Source organism: Coenobita brevimanus, chromosome 27, assembly GCF_032717465.1.
Source record: "Coenobita brevimanus isolate Jiangsu-jjx chromosome 27, ASM3271746v2, whole genome shotgun sequence".
In the NCBI taxonomy this organism is placed as follows: domain Eukaryota; kingdom Metazoa; phylum Arthropoda; class Malacostraca; order Decapoda; family Coenobitidae; genus Coenobita; species Coenobita brevimanus.
The window spans coordinates 18,525,007-18,549,134 of NC_136980.1; the positions used below are offsets into that span (position 1 = coordinate 18,525,007).

General features: G+C 38.7%; 1 protein-coding gene across 1 annotated transcript in view; it reads right to left on the reverse strand.

Annotated features, from left to right (window-relative positions):
* The window catches only part of LOC145394480 (uncharacterized), a 109,966-nt gene extending 86,196 nt beyond the window's left edge, over nucleotides 1-23,770 (reverse strand). Inside the window, exons 1-6 of the mRNA XM_080268333.1 lie at nucleotides 23,524-23,770; nucleotides 23,319-23,381; nucleotides 22,720-22,802; nucleotides 20,277-20,461; nucleotides 17,650-17,792; nucleotides 8,530-8,699 (exon numbers count right to left, since the gene is read on the reverse strand). Coding sequence (XP_080124459.1) covers nucleotides 8,530-8,699; nucleotides 17,650-17,792; nucleotides 20,277-20,461; nucleotides 22,720-22,802; nucleotides 23,319-23,381; nucleotides 23,524-23,770 — 891 coding nt within the window. The remainder of the gene's footprint in view (nucleotides 1-8,529; nucleotides 8,700-17,649; nucleotides 17,793-20,276; nucleotides 20,462-22,719; nucleotides 22,803-23,318; nucleotides 23,382-23,523) is intronic.
* Nucleotides 23,771-24,128: the final 358 nt, after the last annotated feature.

Here is a 24,128-nt window from a genome sequence, read left to right on the forward strand (position 1 = left end):
GGAAGGAAAGAAGGATGGAGAAGAGGAAAGGGCAGACATCCGTGAGCAGCACTACATCGAGTGAGTGGATGGTGAGAGCCCCCACCTACCACATACTCATGCCTCTGGAGAGACTATATATATATATATATATATATATATATATATATATATATATATATTTGGAGGGAAACAACTCCGGGTAAGCGAGTTACAGTAAGATGCAGTTCGGGGAATAAAAGAATTCTGATAGGCAGATGTTCTGCAATATGGCTGTGCGACATTGCAGTCATGAGCGCTGCCAGATGCCCATGTAGCACGACAGAAGGCATGGAGAGGTGGTACAATGGACGCAATTTTGTCTGAGTATTTGCCATAAAAATATCTGTAAAATAATGCAAGGGAGACGTAACATCCCTTTTTACTAGTAGGGGAGGTAGTTTACTAATAATAGCAAGGTTATTAATAATTCCAACAGCTTTGTTCTGAATTTTGTCAAGTAGTTTCAGTGCAACCTCTCCACATCCATTACACAAAGGTGAGTAATATTCAAGCTGAGCGCGCACATGAATCTTATAAATTATAGCTAACTGCTCATCAGTCAAGAAGTTGCGGACTCTGTACAATATATGAATCTGGCAATATTTGCCTATTAGTAATTTGTATATATTTGGTTTTAATAGCATTAAATGAGATAAGGTTGTTTTTCATTGATCATAGATAAGTCTTGGTTTATGGAGATGGCTGTACTGAGTTGAAAGTAAGAGATATTAGTCTTTGTAAATGGGTGTTTGAGTGTGAATGAACTGTGAAGTGTTGAATCATCTGCATATGAGTGGACCAAAACTGACAAACTTAACCCCTTACGTAACTACAGCTTGATGTATCTGGGTCACATCCAGAACCTGACTATAATGTTGACAAGGTGTCAAATTCGAAAAAGCTCAGTTATGTCGCAGGAATGAGTAACCATGGTTACTAGTCAAATCAACCGTCTAATCTCCCAATATTTCCATCGACTGAGCTGAAACGTGTTACGGATTTTCGCCAGGTTTAATCCATATACATTAGGGAAACGTAAAAAATATATGAGTATATACCTGAATTCTTCCTAGTCTCTTTCTTGTGACACAAATATGAGTTAAGAGAGATAACTGATTGTCCGCTTGTCTGTCAAGCAAAACCCAGTATTTTTCCCCTTTGTCTTTTACACAGTAGCCTACTTTTGAAAAGTAACTGTTAGTTTATATTACATGTGTATTATTGACTTTTTAATGACTTTTAGAAAAATAATTTTGATTAAAGCAGTGCGAAAAACCGAAAAATAAACAAAACTATATTCAGTATATATATATATATATATATATATATATATATATATATATATATATATATATATATATATATATATATATATATACTAAATATATTTTTGTTTATTTTTCGGTTTTTCTCACTGCTTTAATCAAAATACCACTTTTATATATATATATATATATATATATATATATATATATATATATATATATATATATATATATATATATAAATATAAGGTATATATATATATATATATGTGGAACCTCTGTGGTATAGTGGTAAAGTGTGCGTTTTCGTACACTGAAGAACGAGGGTTCGCGTTCCGCCAGGGTAATAAACTTTGGGAGCGTTCTTCTGACCACGTACTGCATTAGCGGACACAAGGGGTGCTGTGGTTGAACCAGTGTTGCATACATTAAAGTATTCTTGCACCCAGTCAGCTTGCGCGGGCTGATTGCACTTGGTTCACAGACTACACACATATCCAAAGCCATTTCAACACAACAATTACACTTACAAGCACTTCTTACTCTGCATACAATCTCTACCAGACATCTTAAGCCACTTGGTAGAGATACATTGGCTATATTGTCCCCACTCCTGTCGGGATAGGCCGGTCCTGCAGTGGACACTCAAACGGCTGATGAGATGATTGATATATATATATATATATATATATATATATATATATATATATATATGCACACTGATGCCTTTTATTAGAAAATCAACAGCATGCACACAAAAAAGGAGGCATGTACTAAAATTGTTTATTGTAAATGAAAATCAAAGTTTTATTAAAATGCATTTCTCTAGTTTCCTAGGTCATCAATTAAAAGTAGTGGCCCAGGAACAGCCAGTGATCCACACACAATACGATAATTATATGACAACCTATAACCTCAATTATGATGATCACTTTAAAGAAGTCTCATGTACAATTAATGTCCTTCAAAAAGCATCCGAAACACAAGAAATATATAAAGATGTCTCCTTAATTTAAGCAAAGCGGCAACCCAATAATCTAAAAAGAATTTTAACAAGGGCTAGGTTTAATAACATATCTAGTTTGAAAGTGAAGATGTGAAGACAAAAAATGTAAACTCTGAATGGAAATAATTGAAGGCAGTCAATTTACTTTTCCCAGTGCCAACTATACATTCCAAATTAACGAAAACATGATATCCTCGACACAAAACTGCATTTACGTAATCCGCTGCAGTGGATGTTTCGCTGCAGTGGATGCAAAGAGATTTATATAGGCGAGACCTCAAATCTCAGGCTTCGTACTAACCTACATAGGGATCATATTAATCACAGTAAAGGTTTATATGTTAATACCCACATAGCTAAATGTGCAAAAAACTGTTCTCCAAACTTCAATATTATGCCCTTCTATAAAGTAAAAAGGGATGATCCTATATTAAGAAAATCAAAGGAATAATATTTCATAAGTAAATTTAAATAATTACTGAACAGTGATCTATGAGACACTGAACCAATTACAGCTTCAAAAAACGAACCTTTTTTCGAATTACGAAAGTGGGGCAACTGAAGCTTCACACAACTCGAAATGAAACTAACAACAGTGGACAATTAATACCAAATATCAGTGGCTATCAATCACTTGTAGGAAGCACACATCTTCCTGGACCACTACTTTTAACTGATGATCTAGGAAACTAGAGAAATGCATTTAAATTAAAATTTGATATTAATTTACAACAAGCAGTTTTAGTGCATCCCTCCTGTTTGTGTGCATGCTGTTGATTTCCCAATAAAAGGCATCAGTGTGTCAGTGTGCATACATATTTATACATGTATTTCCCCACAAGAATATCTTCATACCTTTTAAGACTATATATATATATATATATATATATATATATATATATATATATATATATATATATATATATATATATATACACTCAATCTGTCTATCTATCTCTATATATACATTATAAATATTATATATAATATATATATATATATATATATATATATATATATATATATATATATATATATATATATATATATATATATGTAAGGGGAGCGAATGATGAGGTGAAAGAGAGAGAGATTGTCCAGGTGCTTGAGGATGCGAAAGTGGATGTATGTGGAATAACTGCAAAATGGAGAGGAGAAAGTGTGAGAGAATGGGAGTATGGATGGGGTATATGTGCAGGAGTAGGTGAGAATGAGAGGGCAAAGGAAGGAGTTTGTATAGTTGTGAGTAAAAGATGGAAGAGGAGCATAAGACAGTATGGATCAGTTGGATCAAGGATTGTGTGGGTAAAGTTGAAAGTTGGAATACAAATGTGGGCGATTGTGTGTGTGTATGCACCAACGCAAGATCGTGCTAGAAGAGTGAGAGAAGAGTTCTGGACAAATGTAGAAGTGTGCATGGAAAAGTTTGGAAGGAATGAGAGAGTGTTTTTCATTGGTGATATGAATGGTAAAGTTGGGAATGTGAAGGTAGATGGAATAGTTGGTGAGTGGGGTGTGCCTGCTGAGATAGATGAGAATGGCAGTGCGTTAGTGGACATTTGTGCTGGGAGGGGGTTGGTGATAGCCAATACCCTCTTCAGGCATAAAATGATCCACAGGTATACATGGCAAGTGATGAGAAGGGTGGGTGGTGAACTGAATGAAAGGAAGGCAATGATTGATTATGTGTGTGTGGATGAAAGGATGCGAAGATGTATATTGGATGCAAGAGTTTATAGAGGTTGGGGGAGTGGACTTTCTGACCACTACTTGGTGGTGTCCAGAATTAAAGTCCAAGTAAGATGGAGGAACAGAAGAAGGGAAAGACAAGAGGAAGGAGTAGTTGCAAGGAGAGTGGAAAGGTTACAAGAGGATGAGAAAAAGGCAGAGTATAAGAGAGAAGTGGAGGAACGATTGGGCAAATATGAATTGGAGCAGATGGGGGACGTGGAAGGTGTGTGTAGAATATTTACAGAAGAAATATGTGCAGCATGTGATGTGGTGTGTGGAAGGAAGAGAAGACGGAGGGGGTGGCAAGGAACAGCGTGGTGGATTGAAGAGGTGAAACAGGCTGTGGCACAAAAGAAGAAAGCATACAATGAATGGATGAGGAATAGGGGCGTGGAAGAGGTTGAGAGGCGAAAGAGAGAGTTATATGTAGAAAGAAAGAGAGAGGTGAAAAGATTAGTAAGAGAGAGTAAGAAGAGAGTGGATGAGGAATTTGGAAGGAATTTGAGTGTAAAGTGGAGGGACTGTAAGAAAATGTTCTGGAGAGAGGTGAAAAGAGTAAGACAGGGTGGAAGTGAAGTTAGCAGGGGAGTGAAAGATAAAAATGGTAGATTACTAGTGGAGAAGGGAGAAAAAGTGAGCAGATGGAGAGAACACTTTAAGGAATTGTTGAACGTGGAGGATGGAAGTAATGCGAGTATAAGTGCTGGGGAATGGCTGGGAGAAGGAGGGAGGTGAGAAGACAGGAAGAAATCAGTAGGATAGAAGTTGTGGAAGCAATGAAGAAAGTTAAATCGGGGAAAGCCCCAGGAATTGATGGAGTGTGTGGTGAAATGCTGAAGCATGGGGGAGAGATAGTAGTAGAATGGATGTGGAAGATGTGCAGATTGGCCTGGGAGGAAGGTAGAGTCCCGGAGGATTGGAAGTCAGGTATAATTATTCCCTTGTACAAAGGAAAAGGGGAAAAAGAAGTGTGTGGTAATCATAGCGGCATTTGTCTTCTTAGTATAATAGGAAAAGTGTATGGTAGGATACTTACTGACAGAGTTAGAGAAAGAACAGAGGAATTAGTTGGAGAAGAACAGGGAGGCTTTAGGAAGGGAAAAGGTTGTGTAGATCAGATATTCATTCTCAGATCTTTAGTGGAAAAGTTTCTAGAGAAGGGAAAGAAGTTGTATGCGGCTTTCATGGATTTGGAGAAAGCATATGACAGGGTGGATAGACTAGGATTGTGGAAAGTGTTAAGAATATATGGAGTAGATGGGAAGTTGTTGAATGCTGTGAAGAGTATGTACGATGGTGCGAAGGCTGCAGTGCGTGTGGATGGTGAACTAAGTGAATTTTTCTCTTTGAAAGTTGGGTTGAAACAGGGATGTGTCATGTCTCCATGGTTGTTCAATCTGTACATGGATGGGGTAATAAAAGAGGTACAAGGTAGGGTAGTGGATGTTGGAGTGGCCCTGGTGAGAGAGAATAGTGTTTGGAAACTCCCTGTGCTGTTATTTGCAGATGATACTGCGTTGTTGAGTGAAGACGAAGGGGAGCTGCAAGGCTTGGTGGATGAGTTTGGGAGAGTGTGTAAGAAACGGAATCTAAAGGTGAATGTAGGGAATAGTAAAGTGATGGTCTTTGAGAGAGGTGAAGTCAGTGAATGTACAGCGAGGTTGGATGGTGAGGAATTGGAAAATGTGAGTACGTTTAAGTACTTGGGTAGTGTGATGAGTAAGGATGGAGGTTTGGAGGGTGAAGTGCTTGAAAGGGTACAGCAGGGAAGAAAGGTTGCTGGTTCTTTGAAAGCAGTGATAAGAAACAGGGAAGTGAGCATGGAAGTGAAAAAGTTACTACATGACAGTATTGTGATACCAACTCTAACGTACGGAAGTGAAGCTTGGACGTTGTTGGAAGGACACAAGTCAAGAGTGAGAGCAGTGGAAATGAGTTATTTAAGAGGAGCCTGTGGAGTCACATGGAGAGACAGGCTGACAAATGAGGATATAAAGGAGCGTTGTGGTGTTGATGTGGATGTGATAGGAAGCGTTATGAGGAACATACTGAGGTGGTTTGGCCATGTGGAGAGGATGGAGGGTGAAAGACTGACGAAGAGAGTGTATGTGAGTGAGGTGGAGGGGGAAAGAGGGAGGAGGAGGCCGAGGATGAGATGGAGGGATGGGGTGGAGAGGTATATGAGAGAGGGGGTGTGAGTTGGGAGCAGGGGGAGTGAACTGGCGGGGGACAGGGCGACTTGGAGGCGATTTGCTTGTGGCCACCCCAAACGGGACTAAGGCGTCTGGCAATAGATAGATAGATAGATATATATTATATATATATTATATATATATATATATATATATATATATATATATATATTATATATTATATATATATATATATATATATATATATATATATATATATATATGTAGTGGAAAAGTTTCTAGAGAAGGGAAAGAAGTTGTATGCGGCTTTCATGGATTTGGAGAAAGCATATGACAGGGTGGATAGACTAGGATTGTGGAAAGTGTTAAGAATATATGGAATAGATGGGAAGTTGTTGAATGCTGTGAAGAGTATGTACGATGGTGCAAAGGCTGCAGTGCGTGTGGATGGTGAACTATGTGAATTTTTCTCTTTGATAGTTGTGTTGAAACAGGGATGTGTCATGTCTCCATGGTTGTTCAATCTGTACATGGATGGGGTAATAAAAGAGGTACAGGGTAGGGTAGTGGATGTTGGAGTGGCCCTGGTGAGAGAGGATAGTGTTTGGAAACTCCGTGTACTGTTGTTTGCAGATGATACCGTGTTGTTGAGTGAAGACGAAGGGGAGCTGCAAGGCTTGGTGGATGAGTTTGGGAGAGTGTGTAAGAAACGGAATCTAAAGGTGAATGTTGGGAAGAGTAAAGTGATGGTCTTTGAGAGAGGTGAAGTCAGTGAATGTACAGCGAGGTTGGATGGTGAGGAATTGGAAAATGTGAGTACGTTTAAGTACTTGGGTAGTGTGATGAGTAAGGATGGAGGTTTGGAGGGTGAAGTGCTTGAAAGGGTACAGCAGGGAAGAAAGGTTGCTGGTTCTTTGAAAGCAGTGATAAGAAACAGGGAAGTGAGCATGGAAGTGAAAAAGTTACTACATGACAGTATTGTGATACCAACTCTAACGTACGGAAGTGAAGCTTGGACGTTGTTGGAAGGACACAAGTCAAGAGTGAGAGCCGTGGAAATGAGTTATTTAAGAGGAGCCTGTGGAGTCACATGGAGAGACAGGCTGACGAATGCGGATATAAAGGAGCGTTGTGGTGTTGATGTGGATGTGATAGGAAGCGTTATGAGGAACACACTGAGGTGGTTTGGCCATGTGGAGAGGATGGAGGGTGAAAGACTGACGAAGAGAGTGTATGTGAGTGAGGTGGAGGGGGAAAGAGGGAGGGGGAGGCCGAGGATGAGATGGAGAGATGGGGTGGAGAGGTATATGAGAGAAGGGGTGTGAGTTGGGAGCAGGGGAGTGAAATGGCGGGGGACAGGGCGACTTGGAGGCGATTTGTTTGTGGCCACCCCAAACGGGATTGAGGCGTATGGCAATATATATATATATATATATATAGATAGATAGATAGATAGATAGATAGATAGATATAGATAGATAGATAGATAGATATATATATATATATATATATATACTGTATATATATATATATATATATATATATATATATATATATATATATATATATATATATATATATATATATATTATATATATATATATATATATATATATATATATATATATATATATATATATATATATATATATATATATATATATTCAGGGCTAAACCCCTGTGGTCAAGTACAATTTGTGGCATTACATGATCGAAAACCCTTTAGTCCTCTCACTAGAACTGAACCTGTAGAAGACCACCAATTCGACTGAGGCGTTGCATCCAGTAGACCAGAAAATAACAGGTCAGGAAGCATGAAATGAAAATGGATCCTAAAGCCAAGAGAGACTGATGTTATAAGTGGATGTAGCACCATTTTCCTAATTATTTATTATACTTGTTACAACTTACAGTAACGGTATGATGCCATACTATGGTGGAAATCTGCTCATTTTACACAGCATCATTCTTCCAATTATTTTTCTGTTTCATGTCATTGCCTTATCTATCCACCACTTTACATCAAAATTTGTACAATTGTTAAAATGCCCCAGGACACTTATTTGTATTTAGACCATTAAAATGGTTTTATGAGATCAACAGTAAAATCACACACACACACACACACACACACACACACACACACACACACACACACACACAACGAATTTTAGCATCCTATATTCCTGCATGCTCATAACACATCATGACATTTTCCTCTAATGTATGGCAATGTACTGTAACGATGTGGACACCAACATACCAAAGGATATTGAATTTTAATATGCAGAATTAATGAGGCACAAAAAGGTGCTCCATAACCCAGAATCATCACTTCTATTGCTATCCTTACTGTATGGTTATGAAGGTTCTTGACAATGCATGTGAGGTGGGCAGTCTTCCCGATGGGTGCCTGGGAGTAGGCGTGGGCAGAGGTGTTGAGGAAGGACGGGCCCACCAAGGTGGAGTATTGTACTGACTGACGCTTGTGGGCAGGCACCTCCCTCGATGATCCACCTCTACCTAGAAACAGTTTGTGAAAACGGTTAACGTATGCTTGAGTATAATCATCAATTTTTATAGCCCCATTTAAATTTGTATGTAGGAGGAGGGAGACATTTTATGTTATCTTTCATTCAGTTCTGAACTTCATTTCTGTTGCAAACTGCTCAATGGCGTATAGTAATTAAGGTTTATATAATCAGAACTATCTTCAGAAATTATATAAGAGAAAATGTGTGGGTGAAAAATATACTCTTGGGTATAAAAACAAAACAACATTGCTCCCGTTGTTGGCTACCTCGAAGTTTTCTTAGCATGCTGACCACAACCCACCCTAACCTAACCAAACCTTTCATATCCTACTTTAAAGCTGCTTTGTCTACAACTAAGTAGTTGTGGCAAGTGGTACCTTTTCGTAAAAACAAGGCAAATGATAGTCAAGGCAGTTAATGAATCTTGGGGAAAATTCTTGCGCTCTTAACAATTCATGCATTGCTTTGTCGTCGTCGTGAAATTTATCGACAAAGGCCCAAATAATATAGCCATCCAGCGTGAACACCTATCATTTTATAGCTATTATAATATTAGTGGGAGAGGAAATGCAAATATCATATAAAAACAGTTGAATCCCATTGGCTTTGGACGGATCATCATCATCATCATCATCATCCTGATCTCGCTTCCCACAGAAGGGCACGGTGAGGAGTAGCAACGTCCAGACAGCCCAAGTTTGCCCAGTCCAGTGGGTCACGCTTCCATTTGCCCACCATTCAAGCCCCCGGAATCCTGGCTCTGATACGCCAAAAAACTTTCATCACATTCTGTAGCTTCACATAAACGTATCCGACAGAGTCAATCCGAAGGCTGTCACGTTAAAAAGGGGTGCCAAATCCCTGATCATGCACTTATGCACACAACATCCATCCAGCCGGCTCGAACTCTTGTCATTCCCCTAGCCACACCGACTTCCATACCTCTCTTCCTCACGCACTCATCCACTATATCCCTTCACCTTCTCATTGGCCTACCTCCCCTCCATCTTCCTTCAAATTCGTTCAGACGTACCGTTCTCACCACTCTATTTTCGTCTATTTTCTCCACATGACCATATCATCTCTGTACGCTCTCTTCGATCCTGGTGTCCACAGATTTCCTCACACCGTATCTTTCGCGAATCACATTATTTCGTGTTTTGTCCACTCTCTACTCCACATACATTCCTGAACAATCCCATCTCCACTGCTCTCGCTCTTGACTTTTCATTTTCATGCCACACCATTGTCTCACATCCATATATTAAAGCTGACACTAACACTCCTTCATGTAAGCCTCGTGCAGCTGCAACACACAAGCCTCTGTTTCTTATCAAGGCCTTTATATAACAAGCTACTTTTCTTCGCTGTGTCATTCTACTTTCCTCTCAAGGCACGACGCTCACAGACATCAGCAAAATTCTGCATTACTCTACCAAGCTCTTGTCCAGTACTTGCAAGCTGCACCGCATCATCAGCATACAACAAATTTGAGATATTCCATCCATCACCATTCATTACCAACGCCATCCCTCTCTCCATTACTCGTGTTTTTACTTCTCTCATCATCCTATCCTATCCTATCCTATCCGTGTATATATATATATATATATATATATATATATATATATATATATATATATATATATATATATATTCAGTTTCAGAAGTGAAAGAAAGATGATTAAAATAAAAAGATATGCCCAATAATAGTAAACGAAAACAAAGCAGCGTTTCAGTTGAAAATTAGGAACAGATTTCAGACTCTAAGTAATGCTAAATGAGACATTGATCAGCTGAATGACAGACTAGCAAGAGTGCTAAGAGAATCAGCGGAAGTAGTAGGAAAACCTAATACAACCACAGCCAAGAAGTATTCAGAAAAGACACTACAGCTTATGAAAAAAAAAAAAAAAGAAATGAAAATCAAAACAAAGAAAGATGAAGCAGAACGAGCGGAAGTAAATAAGCTCTTCAACAAGCAACAAAGAGAAGAACAGAGAAAGAGAAACACAGATCAGAGAAAAGAAGCCATCAAAAAAGGAATGTCTGAATCAGGTCCGACGTAAAATGGCACTAGGAAAGCAACAAATTACATCACTGAAAGACAAAAACTGTGAAGACATTAAATGCAGAGATATGATGCTGAAGATAGTTGAATAATTTTACAAAGAACTGTATGCATCAAAGACCGTAGTACCAATAGCTAACTTTTCAGTTGACACAAGTGAAATACCTGAGGGAACACCAGACGAAGTAAATATTTCTCTTAAAGATATGAAAAGAGGGAAAGCTCCCGGGGAATATGGAATAGTAGCAGATTTACTGATGGATGCAGGAGTAGAAGTACCAAATAGGCTTCCCCACGTATTTACTCAATTTATAAAGGAAAAGAAAATTCCCAAAACATGGTGTACTGCAATAGTTATTTTACTTTACAAAAAAGGTGACTCAAAAGATCTTAGTAACTATCGACCCATTAGCTTCTTATCTGCCATGTACAATCTCTTCACTAAAGTCCTTACGAACAGAATAACAGCAATTTTGGAGGAAAACCAACCTGGTGAACAGGCAGGAATCCGAAGCGGGTATTCGACCATTGATCATCTACACACAATGAATCAGCTAATGGAGAAAACTACAGAATATAATAAACCACTGTGCTTAGGTTTAGGTGATTACGAAAAGGCTTTCGACTCAGTGAAGCACATAGCAATTATAATTTCATTGCGAGAACAAAGGGTGAATGAGGATATTGTAAAATTGCTCGAAATCATATGTAAAACGGGAACTGCTACAGTTAAATTACATAAGGACTCAGAAAAATTAAGATTGAGAAGGGTGTGCGTCCGGGAGATACAATTTCACCAAAGTTATATACAGCATGACTAAAAAGTATTTTCAGAAAGCTAGACTGGGAAAACAAAGAAGTGAACATAGATGGAGAAAAGCTTAACCATTTAAGATGTGTAGATGACATCGTCCTAATCTCAGAAACAGCAGAGACATTGCAAGAAATGTTAAATGACCTGAACAGAGAAAGTCTCAAAGTAGGGCTAAAGATGAACCTGAGTAAAACTAATGTTCACTCTACAAACACCAAACAGCGTCATCAGAGTAAGCGGAGAAATTCTTGAAGAAGTCGAGGAGTACAATTACTTGGGACAAATACTAAAATTAACGAAAGATAATGGAAGCGAAATAAAAAGTTGCAGTACAATTGCGTGGAAAACTTTCGGTAAACATAAAGACATTATGAAACGTGGCGTGCCAGTTTGTATGAAACGAAAAGTATATAATGAATGTATAATTCCCACTATGATGTATGGTTGCAAGACCTGGAAACTGATAAAATCGATGAAAAGTAAATTAATCCGGTCTCAGAGGGCAATGAAAAGGTCGATGTTGGAAATATCTTTAAGAGACAGCAAAAGATTAACTTGGTTGAGAGAGCAGACTAAAGTCAAAGATATTATAGAAGTTATAAAAGAACTGAAATGGAGGTGGGCAGGCCGTGGAGCATGAATAAGGGATAACCGATGGAGCAAGAGGTTGACTGACTGGACACCGAGACTGTAAGCGTAGCAGAAAAAGGCCAGACAGGAGGTGGAGAGATGAGATAGAGAAATTTGCAGGGAAAACGTGGCAAAGATTGGCTCAGTCATGGAATTCGTGGAGAAGGTTGGGGGCGGCCTTTGTTCTGCATTGGACTTGTAATGGCTGCTGCTGCTGCTGCTGCTGATGATGATGATGATATCTATCTATCTATCTATCTATCTATATCTATATCTATATCTATATATATATGTACATTATATAGGCACTAGTATATATCTTATAACACAATGTAGAGGATGTAGTGTCTGCTGGAGACATACACAACTTCTCACTACGAATGTCAATTCACATGATGTATATACATAATCTTGTTGTCCCAGACCATCAAGAATCCTTAACCTATGATGTATCTCAATCTCTTTGTAGTCCAGACTACCAAGAATTTCAAGAAGTATTCAAACACGTGAGGTAACCAGGCCAAGTTGGTTAGTCCACGTGAATGGAAATCTACCAGACATTAGATCACACTCACACATCCTCTCCAAGCTGTATATAATGTCGGAGAGAATCCCTTCAGGTCAAAAGGGGTTGGAGAAAAGGCCCGATAACACGAGGGTCAGCTACGAGGCTTTGCCATCAAGCTACGTTACGCTATAAATCACAGTTCGATATAACTCTCACAATAAACTTCATTGATCCCAGTCTGCGCATTTCATCATCCCACTTAAAATACGAAGAGGATAACGATCGTGAACCATTCACTTAGATGACCATTTACCCTTACACATGCCTCACTACCATAATTAACACTCTTGACGGCACCTAGCAGCTTACCATCTACACCGCACATGCGCAAAACCTTTCACAATCCTTCTCTGTCTACTTTGTCATACGCTTTTTCCAGATCCATAAATGCCATAAACATTTTGTAGTCCTTCTCACAAGCCTTCTCCACAATCTGTCTCACTGTAAAAATTTGATCCACACATCCTCTGCCACTCTTAAAGCCACCCTATTCATCACTCTTTAGGACTTATATCTCTCTTACTTGCTCTATAATAATTCTTCCATACACCTTTCTTACAACACTCAATAAACTAATGCCACGATAATTCTTACACTCACTTCGTTCACCTTTATTTTTGTACAATCACAGGGTTTTTCACTCTCCTGGCACAGTTTCACTCATCCATGCCTTCTTACATATCTCCAACAAGCACTTCATTCCGCTCTCTTCACTACACTTAATCATCCCTGCATACACCTCATCAACCCTCTCCGAAATTCAGCCGCCACAATGCTGAGAAGGCAAAGCCAACAAAAGAACAAAATACTCAAGGTAAGAATTACACGTGTGTTATCTCGTAATGTGTTAAACTGTGGTCCTACGCACATCGCTGGAGAGTATATAGAAAAGTTAATTAATCAAAACAAATGCCAAAAATCGCCAAACTAACCACCACAACTAGAATATCCCGGAAACTGTTAAAACTGCAGTGGACCTATGCAAGTAATTAAAAAGCATATGACAAGAAATATTTATAACTTTAGCAGTTTTTCTCAAATTTCCTTATCTGCCGAAAAAAAAAAGTGAAATAACATAGAGTTTGCATAAATCCTGGGTTATCAAGAAATTTAGTAGTCCTTCAGTGCAACTACACAGTAATGGAGATAATATACGTAGCTTCCCTAGAAGTTTCAGAGTGCCTTAACAATAGGCAAACAGAACGGCATGCTTCTTCTGTACTATAATAGAAGCTGTCCCTTAGTGTGTGTGTGTGTGTGTGTGTGTGTGTGTGTGTGTGTTTAAAGTTGCAAGCCAAGTTGTGGTGGTCTAAGTTTGGTGGCCGGGTCAGTAGGTTGGTGGGCAGACGAGTCGTAGGTGGGAGGGTGAAAGGACAGGTAGAAAGGATGGAGAGAGTGGAGTGTATAAGGTGGGTTAATTTCTTGGACAAGTGTGTGGAGTGGGCGAAGTGGGTGTTGTGAGTGTGTGGGGTGGGTATGTATGAAATGATGGGTCGGCAGGATGTAGTGGGATGGGTGAGTGAGTGGATTCAGGCGGTCTAGTGGATGACAGGGTGGAAATTATTGGATGGGTAAGTGTGCTTAGAGGGCGGGTAGGCTTTTTGGGTGGATGGATTGATGTGAATCGTTTTAGAGGACAAGCAAAACAAGAATGGGTTAACTTAAGTGGGTGAATGGGTAAGTATATGGGTCGGTTGGTGGGTAGATGAGGTAAATTAAGTCCACTGGGGAACAGACTAATAAGGTAAATAGGTCCATGGATGGGATGTGTCTACGTGGAAATGCAGTTCCATGGGGATACATCCGTGGGGGATATGAGCTCAGAATGATACATATGTCAAATGGGTCAATGATGGTTCATGGAGGAAAGAGATCCTTGAAAGAAAATTGGTTCATGTAGGAATTTGGTGTGTCCAATGCTTCTGATTCTCTGGTACCACCTGTGACGAGACTGGATATTTACTGTACATATACCTTCCTCTGCAGTGTAAATAAACCACATAAACAGGCTACTTTATCTGACCACCCTCAATCACGCTTATTTTATTTATTTATTTATTTATTTTTTGCTCTTGTCTTACCAAAGTCTGATTCAAACAAAAATGAAGGCACTTGCACTGTACTGTACAGTGCCTCTATACTCATTTTTTTATTTTTTCGTTTTTTCTCCCTTCCAAACACAAGCTATGATAAAGGGTAGAACAAACTCGACCATAAAAGTCCTTACAATTAACATTCATTTGCTATAGCTTAATTTCCGTTCACAAGCTCTTTCACAAATTCTAAAATCTCTCTCTCTCTCTCTCTCTTTCTCCAATAACAGATCTAAATGTGAGTCACCCTTTTCTCTCATCAGCACCTGAGTTTTTTATGTTTGCTTTCAGATCTCACTATTTCAATATATAAAACTCAAATAATCTGCAGTGATCCTGTTCACTTTTAGCAAGTAATACGCCATCACTGACATTCTTAACTGGCATCAACCTTTACCGCTCCTATTACATTTTCTGGTAACTTTGCACTGCAGAACACAGGCTCCTCCCAACCATTTACACTTATCTCTGTCATAAGCTATATCTTTCCAGTCCAGAACCCAAAGGTGTCAAACGAAATTTCTGTCTTCATCGCGTGCCTTTTTTTCTGGGATCTTGTATTTCCTAACTTTTTCTTTTTTTCACACCACCTACTTCCCTGTTTTTCTCTTGACCTTTTTGAATCAGTAATTACTCAGTCTTTGGCTTTCTGTGTCCTTCTCCTGTCAGGTTTTATACAAATATGGCTCGCCTACTGCCATTTCTTCTTTTGATTGATTTTAATACATACTGTACTTCAGCCTGTCTGATAATCCAAGCTGATTCTTTCTTATCTCTTAAAATGATTCGAACCATCGATTTTTCTATACCCCTCTGGGAACTTCTTAAATTTATTTCCAGCAGTTCGGTCATTGCCCATGTCTTGGAACAGTAAGTCATGACAACGACAATGCAATGATTAAAAATCTCCGTAATAAACACGATGGTAAAGTGCCCTTTGAGATGCAACTTTGTCCACCAAACATACTCCAACCCAGCTTTATACGTCTACTATTTCAGGTTCAAATGAAGGGTTACTCTATATACAAATTAATCACTTAATTCTAAGACTGCATTTAAGATTCTTATTTCCTCAATTTGAACGTGGGTATTAAACATGACCTTTTTTTTTTTTTTCTTATTCATCTTCAGTCCTAAGCAAAGGCTTTCTGTGTTTAGTCTTCCATAAACTGTTGCAGTTGTCCCATTGACTTGCTCATGAGGACAATGTTTTCTGCGAACCTGAGATTACATTTATTTCTTTTATTACACCAGTTAGGCTTTCTAAATACATCTTCTAAACATGCTATAAACAGTTTTGGTGAGATAGTATCACCCTGTCTTACATAATTTTTATCGGGATTTTTCCAGTATCTGGTTTGGAGCATAAAGGTCGCTGGTCCTGTCTTTACATGTCTTCCAATATTCCACAGCACATCTCATCTACACTTTTCCTGAGAATTGCACTCAGGACTACTGTTGGTTTTACTGAGTCGAGTGCTTTTTCGTAGTCAATGACATCCATACACAAGATTTCCTATACAAATTTGTCGTCTCATTTCCTTTATTTTTTGCATGTATGTGGTCGATGGTTTAGTATCCACTTTGAAAGCCTTCTTCTTCTTCTTCCCTAGTCTTGTTAGAGTCTAGCATGTCTGAAATTCTGTTGGTGATATAATTCGTGAATAATTTGTAAATAACTGACAACAGGCTAATTGGTCGGTAGTTCTGAAGATCGTTAAGTATCCTTTCTTATGCATTAAGATTATAACCGCATTTTTCCCGGCTGTTTGGACTTTTCCTTCTCTGACACATTTCATGGAGAATTTTGAAAAATTTTCAGGGCATTCTTTCGTGCATCTTTAATTAAATTCACTGTGATAACTCTTCACCAGATGCTCTACCTGTCTTCATACTTCTCAAAGGTGTATATATATATATGTATATATATATATATATATATATATATATATATATATATATATATATATAGTTAACTATAGTTATGGCTGGAACTTCTGTAGATACTGGACTTCCTTAGATGCGGTCTGTTGTTTGAGTTGCATATATGCCCATAGAATTCTTCCACCGGTACCTTAGTTTCTTCTCTGTTATAATTATTTTATTAAACCATTTGCATTCTTTAAAGCATACATCTGACTTTTCCATATCTCTATTCTCCTCTTGGCAGTCTTTACACTAGCTTCTGAACTTAAAGCTTCGTTTATTATCTGTATGTTGAAATTCTTCATATATATATGTATATATATTTTTGTAATTCTACTACTGCTCATTATTTCTAGTAGTTATTACCTCTACATTTTTACGCTTCTGCATTGACAGTTTCATTTCGTTTGAGAGTTTACTGTTCTTTTGCGTTACTGGCTTCCCTGCTATTTCAAACACTGCTTCATTATGTTGGTGAATTTATCATTTAGTTGGTCAAAATCAAACCATTCTTCATTGTTAAAGACTGAATACCTGTTATGGATGTTGATATTAGTTTGTGCTTTCCTATTATGCAAGTCAGGTAAGACAGGAAGCATCGTCTGTACAGGGTTATTCCTTTCTGTTCTTAAATGAATTTTCAGTTCACGTTTAATCATTCTGTGAATATTACTTATATTTATTAGTGGCTGTTACATTTTTCACAGGATCATTTTGGTTTGTGGTATGATATAAGTCTCATTTTTTATGCAGTCTCGAATGTTCCAAGTTTGTTTACTATATTTCACCTCCCAGATTCTACTAGAGATTGACATCTTTCATATCATGAGTCTATACCCTTATTCCCAACTGAAATGTCTCCTGCTACTTTTTGTCCTACTTTAACATTGAAGTCATCCATGATCACTGCAGAGTTTTCCTTTCCCTTATCAACAGCTGACTCTACATCTTTATGGAACTTAACATCATTATTGCAATATCTGCTTGATGACACAAACATTTGAACTACCTTTCAATAGTATCTTTTTAATTTTTATCATGACAGTAGCTATTCATGCATTTATGCCAAAAACAATTCTACAATTTCCGTCTTGCCAGGAAAAGTAGCACCAACGTTGTGATGTACAGCATTTTTATTAATCCTAACGTTTCGGAGACACAATCTCCATCATCAGTGGGTCTAAAAGTGTCAGGAGGAATATAAAACCTGTGTTTTTCAAAGATACAAAACATAAGTTTACATTAAAAAAGTAGGAAGAAATAAAAAGAGAAAAGCGATATAAAAGGGGGTAAAGTATAAAAGCAGTATGTTTAATCCTTGCAAAATCAGAAAATCAGGACAAAGTCTATGCTAAACATACATACATATACATATATGTATGTTTAGCATAGTTAGCCTTTGTCCTGATTGTATATATATATATATATATATATATATATATATATATATATATATATATATATTGTTACATAGCCTATGATTTCATCATCCTTTGTGTAATTTTAACGCACAGTTGCTGCATGTTTGATCGCGAGCGTGTTCTGCCTCAGTCCCCCCTTCTACCGTTATAGTAGAGTAAGTCGTCCTTTCTGTTATTCAGTGCGGGATTGTCGACCGTTTGTCCCCATCGCTTCATTTGCGCGTCCCTCTTACAAGTTGTGTCAGGCTCTGCCGGCCCCTATATAATGAGCTCAGTCTCTGCATCATTGCCACTTAGATCTGCTCCTCATTTTGTTCACATCTCTGTCCTCCCCTGTACAGATATTATTATTGTGAGTGCTCAAGAAGTCTCCAACCATCTAGCAGCTGTGTGTAATTTGAGTATAACTGTTGTTGCATTTTTTCTTGTACTGTATAGCATAAGTTTAATTTGTAGGCCTAGTGAAGTTTTTGTAATTCGTGTGGAGTTCTTTGTCAGTCATTTTTGATAATAGTTTGTATCTGTAATTATTTATCTGGCATTCACTGAGTATTATCTGGTATCTCATTTTATCAGGGCTGACTTAGATAAATTTATTCTTGCTAATTTCGTGTTAATAGAGGCTATTGCAGTTAACCATATATTTAACCTGTTTATTTGCCATTACATTATCTTTATGAGTCCTGAATGTTTTGTTGTTAATTTAAGCATTAAACTTTAACTTGTAATTTTACCTAACTCTTTTGTTTTGAACCTGGAACTTTACGGGACAGTAGTGACTCTTCGTATTCTCACTTAAAGTGTACATTATCTTTCTCTGTTCCGTAACAATATATATATATATATATATATATATATATATATATATATATATATATATATATATCTATATATATATATATATATATGGAGCCTCTGTGGTACAGTGGTAAGGTGTGCGTTTTCATATACTGAAGAACGAGAGTTCGCGGCCCGCCAGGGTTATAAACTTTGGGAGCGTTCTTCTGAGCACGTACTGCATTGGCGGACACAAGAGGTGCTGTGGTTGAACGAGTGTCGCATACTGTAAAGTATGTTTGCAACCAGTCGGCTTGTGTGAGCCGATTACACTTGGTTCACAGACTACACACACATCCAAAGGCACTCCAACACAACAATTACACTTACAAACATTTCTCACCCTACATACAGTCTCTACCAGACAGCCTAAACCACTTGGTAGAGATACATTGGCAGTATCATTCCCACTTCGGTCGGGATAGGCCGGTCCTGCAGTGGACACTCAAACGGCTGATGAGATGAGTTGATATATATATATATATATATATATATATATATATATATATATATATATATATGCAAAATAACCACAGGAGAAATGACCCATAACTGTGGTTATTTTGCATACATATCTTGACAGTGAAGTGAAGTTTGTGCATATATATATCAGTGCTTTAGCTGGTTATAAAAAAAAAAAAAAAAAAAAAAAAAAGCTTACTGAGTTCAGACATTAATCTCCTTTAAAGTGTCTCTTAGGACTCAACACATTTAGCCAAGGAGTCCTTCCATGGTGGAAACTTTTATAAAGTCAGTTTATGGATCACCAACAAGATCTTTGCCGCATTTGATTTATTTATTTAATTTGTCCACAAATCTCAAACCCTTCACCAGCATCCTCAGGTTGGGAAATTCACAAAAGTCCTAGGGAGCCATGTCAGGAGAGCAGGAATCCTGTCAGACCTGTGTAATCCCGTGTCTGGCCAAAAAATCCTGGATGAGATGGGATCAGTAGGCTAGAGCATTGTCATGGTGGAGCTGTCAGTCCTCTGCCTCCCACAACTTTCATTTCTTGCGATATTCTGCATTCCATCGGCAATGGAAAACTCCCAGGTAGTACTTACTGTTTGGCCTTCTGGAGAATACTTGCAATGAACAACATCCTGGTATTTTTCAAGAAAAAAAATAAAAGAAAACATGTCTGCATGAAATTCACCTTTCTCCAAAACCTGTCGTGCCTTTCTTGACCTTGGTGATTTCTATGACCTCCATTGTGATGACTGAGCTTTCGTTTTTTGGTCATATCCAGACACCTTAGACTCATCACCGGATATTACCTTCTTCATGAAGTCCGAATGCAGATTAGCAGAGTTAATCATATTCCCAGTGACATCGACGCGGAGTTCTTGGTGCTCAGGTGTGAGGAGCTTTGGCACAAACTTAGCTGCAATCTGGCACATGCCCAAAACTTCAATCAAAATTACTTGTGTCGAGCCATGAACAAAACCGAGTTCATTTTCAATTTCTCTTATTATTATACAGCAGTTTTCCTTCACTTGGGCACTCGATTTCTCAGTCACTTCTGGATTTCTGCTTACAGATCGCTTCCTGCTTCCCATTGACATTTGACCATTTATTATGTCATTGTACCAGAATCTTTCCATAACAGCCATAGCTTAATAGCCAAAAGCCTACTGGATTTTCCAGATCGATTCAGATTGTGTGTCACAATGTTTTTGACAAAATTCTATGGAATAGCGGTCAATCATCATGACATAATGAACATGCAATGAGCAAGACGAGTAAGTCCTCAACCGCACACTGCTCGGCAGTGGTGTTGAACATGTTCAAGAATACGCACAATGATTCAAGGTCAACCTCCACTAAGACGCATCCTCTTGCACCTACTGGTTTACGAAAAATAAAATGCAGCTCGATACTTTTCATAAAAACTGGTGATTATATATATATATATATATATATATATATGAGCCTCTGTCGTACAGTGGTAAAGAGTGCGTTTTCGCACACTGGAGAGTGAGAGTTTGCATCCCGCCAGGGTAAAAAACTTGGCGAGCGTTCTCCTGGCCACGTACTGCTTGGTGGACATAAGGGGTGCTGTGGTTGAACCAGTGTCGCTTAGTATAATAGTATGCTTGCACCCAGTCGGCTTGTGCGGGCTGATTACACTTGGTTCACAGATTACAGACACATCCAAAGCCACTCCAACACAACAATTACACTTACAAGCACTTCACACCGTACATTCAATCTCTGCCAGACAGCCTAAGCCACTTGGTAGAGATACATTGGCTGTATCGTCCCCACTTCGGTTGGGATAGGCTAGTCCTGCAGTGGATACTCAAACGGCTGATGATATATATATATATATATATATATATATATATATATATATGTATACTGTATATATATATATATTTATATATATATATCAGTACCGCAATGTATCATTTCGCTTAATCCTTAGACTGTAGTGTATACCACTGGATACAAGTATTGCCTGCAAGTACCAATTAAAATTTATCGCATCAACAGTTTTCCTCTCATAGCTATTATGTGTAAATCCTTGCATTGCCTCTTGCTGTTCGCTGTAAAATGTTTTACATAATCAGTTCGAATTATGCTATAAAATTTCTGTAGCACATCAAGTTTCCTCCAGCATATACCTTATTGTAAATATAACATCACACCATTAACCAATCCAGGCACCATTCAATTTATCACTTACCAGTTCTGAAATCTGGTTTACATTTTGTATCACTCTTCCTCTGTAAACTGTACTCATAACACTGATCACAGTATTTCCGTTTTATCACAACATTTTTCACACTGCTGGTTCAGTTCCACTTTTGGTGGAGGCTTGCTGGGGCATGTTTTCCACAGATAGTAGCTGTAATTCTGCATTAACCCACCGCGTGCCAGTCAACTTGGGACCTTCATGGCACCCCAGTGCCGGCCAATTTTCAACTTTTTCTTTGCTAGATAGGTTCGGAATGATGAAAAAAAAAAAACATGGAGAACAACCATAAAAGTACTAACAGAAGCCTAGAAAGTCGATTTTGAGGTAGATTCTCTCTCAGTAAGTGAATGAAATGTTCAGAGTAATTCCCATAGACTTCATCGGCTGCTGCCGACACCCAATGAGTTGATGTAGATCTTCGTTTTCTTCATAGGTATCCCAGCTGACCCAAGGACACTCTAGGAAGGTATGTATATGATATGGGAGATGTCCTCAAGCATAATTATTTGTGGGGCGCATTACAACATCTGAGTGGGTGACTGGCATTTTTCCGATAATGTTCAAATTATTGGATTTTCTAGTTTTCACGTAAGTGTTTGCCTACATATATATATTTTATATTTGCGTTTTTTTTTTCACAACGAATTATTCTTGGACATTGTACTTACTATGTGTGGCTTTTCTTGAACACACAAGACACAAGTTACATATGAAGTACTTACACTGCACTTAATATGCAATCATTTACACTAATTTATATGCCTGTAGACATAAAAGTTACTTACGAAATAATGTGCACTAATTTATTTATACATTACTGTAACACTCCATAGGAGTCTTTTTTCACATACAACACAGGTTTCTAACAGTTAGAAGTGGAGGAGGGTGTTATATTCCTCAAAGCATGGGATTAGGCACAACCCTACATCACACTTCACACACTGGTACCTGGTGTCCTTCCACTGGGTCTGTGGCTGTGCTGTGCTGTGCTGGCAGTCGTGGCACCTGCGTTGGGGACATTTTTTTGTGACCTGTGCAGTGATAAGTTTAGGAAAGTGGTGTTCATTGAGGCGCACGGGTAATTTATCCCCATGTGGATGTTAGTGAGACCCACAATCAGGTCCATGGGTGCCAATCAGCTCCCTACACAGCTCTGATGAATCGCTCAAAAGTTTCACTGGTTCCCGTGGTGCTGGAATGGAGGAGGTGGGCGTTCAGTGCCGTTATACAGGTACTTGTATCCACATGATGGAAGAGAAGTTTCTTGTACCACTTCATCGTGGGCCTGGCACAGTCCTCACTTGAATCATGGCGTCAGACTGGTCCACTTGCAGCATATTGATATTATAATCAGTTACTGGCTCTGGCTTCCAAATGTGAACCTGAACTTGTTTCCCACTGCACTAGTCCAGGATCTTGGTGAAGTGCATCATGGGGAGGTGAACCGTCGGTAACAAGTTCACTTCTCGGTTGTGGTGTCTGGTGGTAGTGAGGATATTGTTTGCCTGATAAAACACCACCTCCTTCCTTTGCAGCTTCCAGCCCACCTGTACCATGTGCCTCTGCCTCTGAGTTTTCTTTACTGTCCCACAGGTACCTGTATTCTGCTGCTGAAAGCACCAAGCAAGAATAGGGCCAGAGTACCAGTTGTCCAGGTACAGGACGTGCCCACAATGAAGGTACTTCTCCATCATCGTCATCACCACAGCCCCTGACAGCCTGTCTGTTCTATCTTCCACAACGTCTGCGCACCTGTGTACAGGAGTACATACCCGGTCTTGCAGTCACACATGATGAAAATCTTGAACCTGAAGCGGTGTCTCTGGCTTGGGATATACTGCCTGAAGACGATGTTTCCTCTCCATAACATGAGACACTCTTCAATGACCAGGTCTCTGTAGGGATAGAAAGAGGCAGAGAACCACACCCTCAGATGATCAAACACGAGCCTAATCCTCCTCCTCATGTCAGTGTTGTCAATGTTGCTGGGGGTCTTCATTGTTGCAAAAATGAAGGCGGCTTAGTATGTACTTGAACCTATTCTGCCCCATAACTTCCGAAGAAAGGCGTCGATATAAGGGGATCATCAGGTCACTACGAAGGCGATTGATTTTTACTGATTTGTCGCATCAGAAGAACCAAGGCCAGGAAGAGTACAATTCGTTACTCATTATGTCTACATTGAAGAGTTGGTTGTGGGGTGTCTGTGGGGTTGTGCCAAGGCAGAAGGTGGCATAGATGTTGGAGAGGAGAACGAATCTCAATACTGGCTCCCTCGTAAAAATTCATTTTTAAGAAATCAATTCTCCTTGAGGAAGAAGTCAGCTCTGGCACAGTACAACCAGCCGTATCATTGC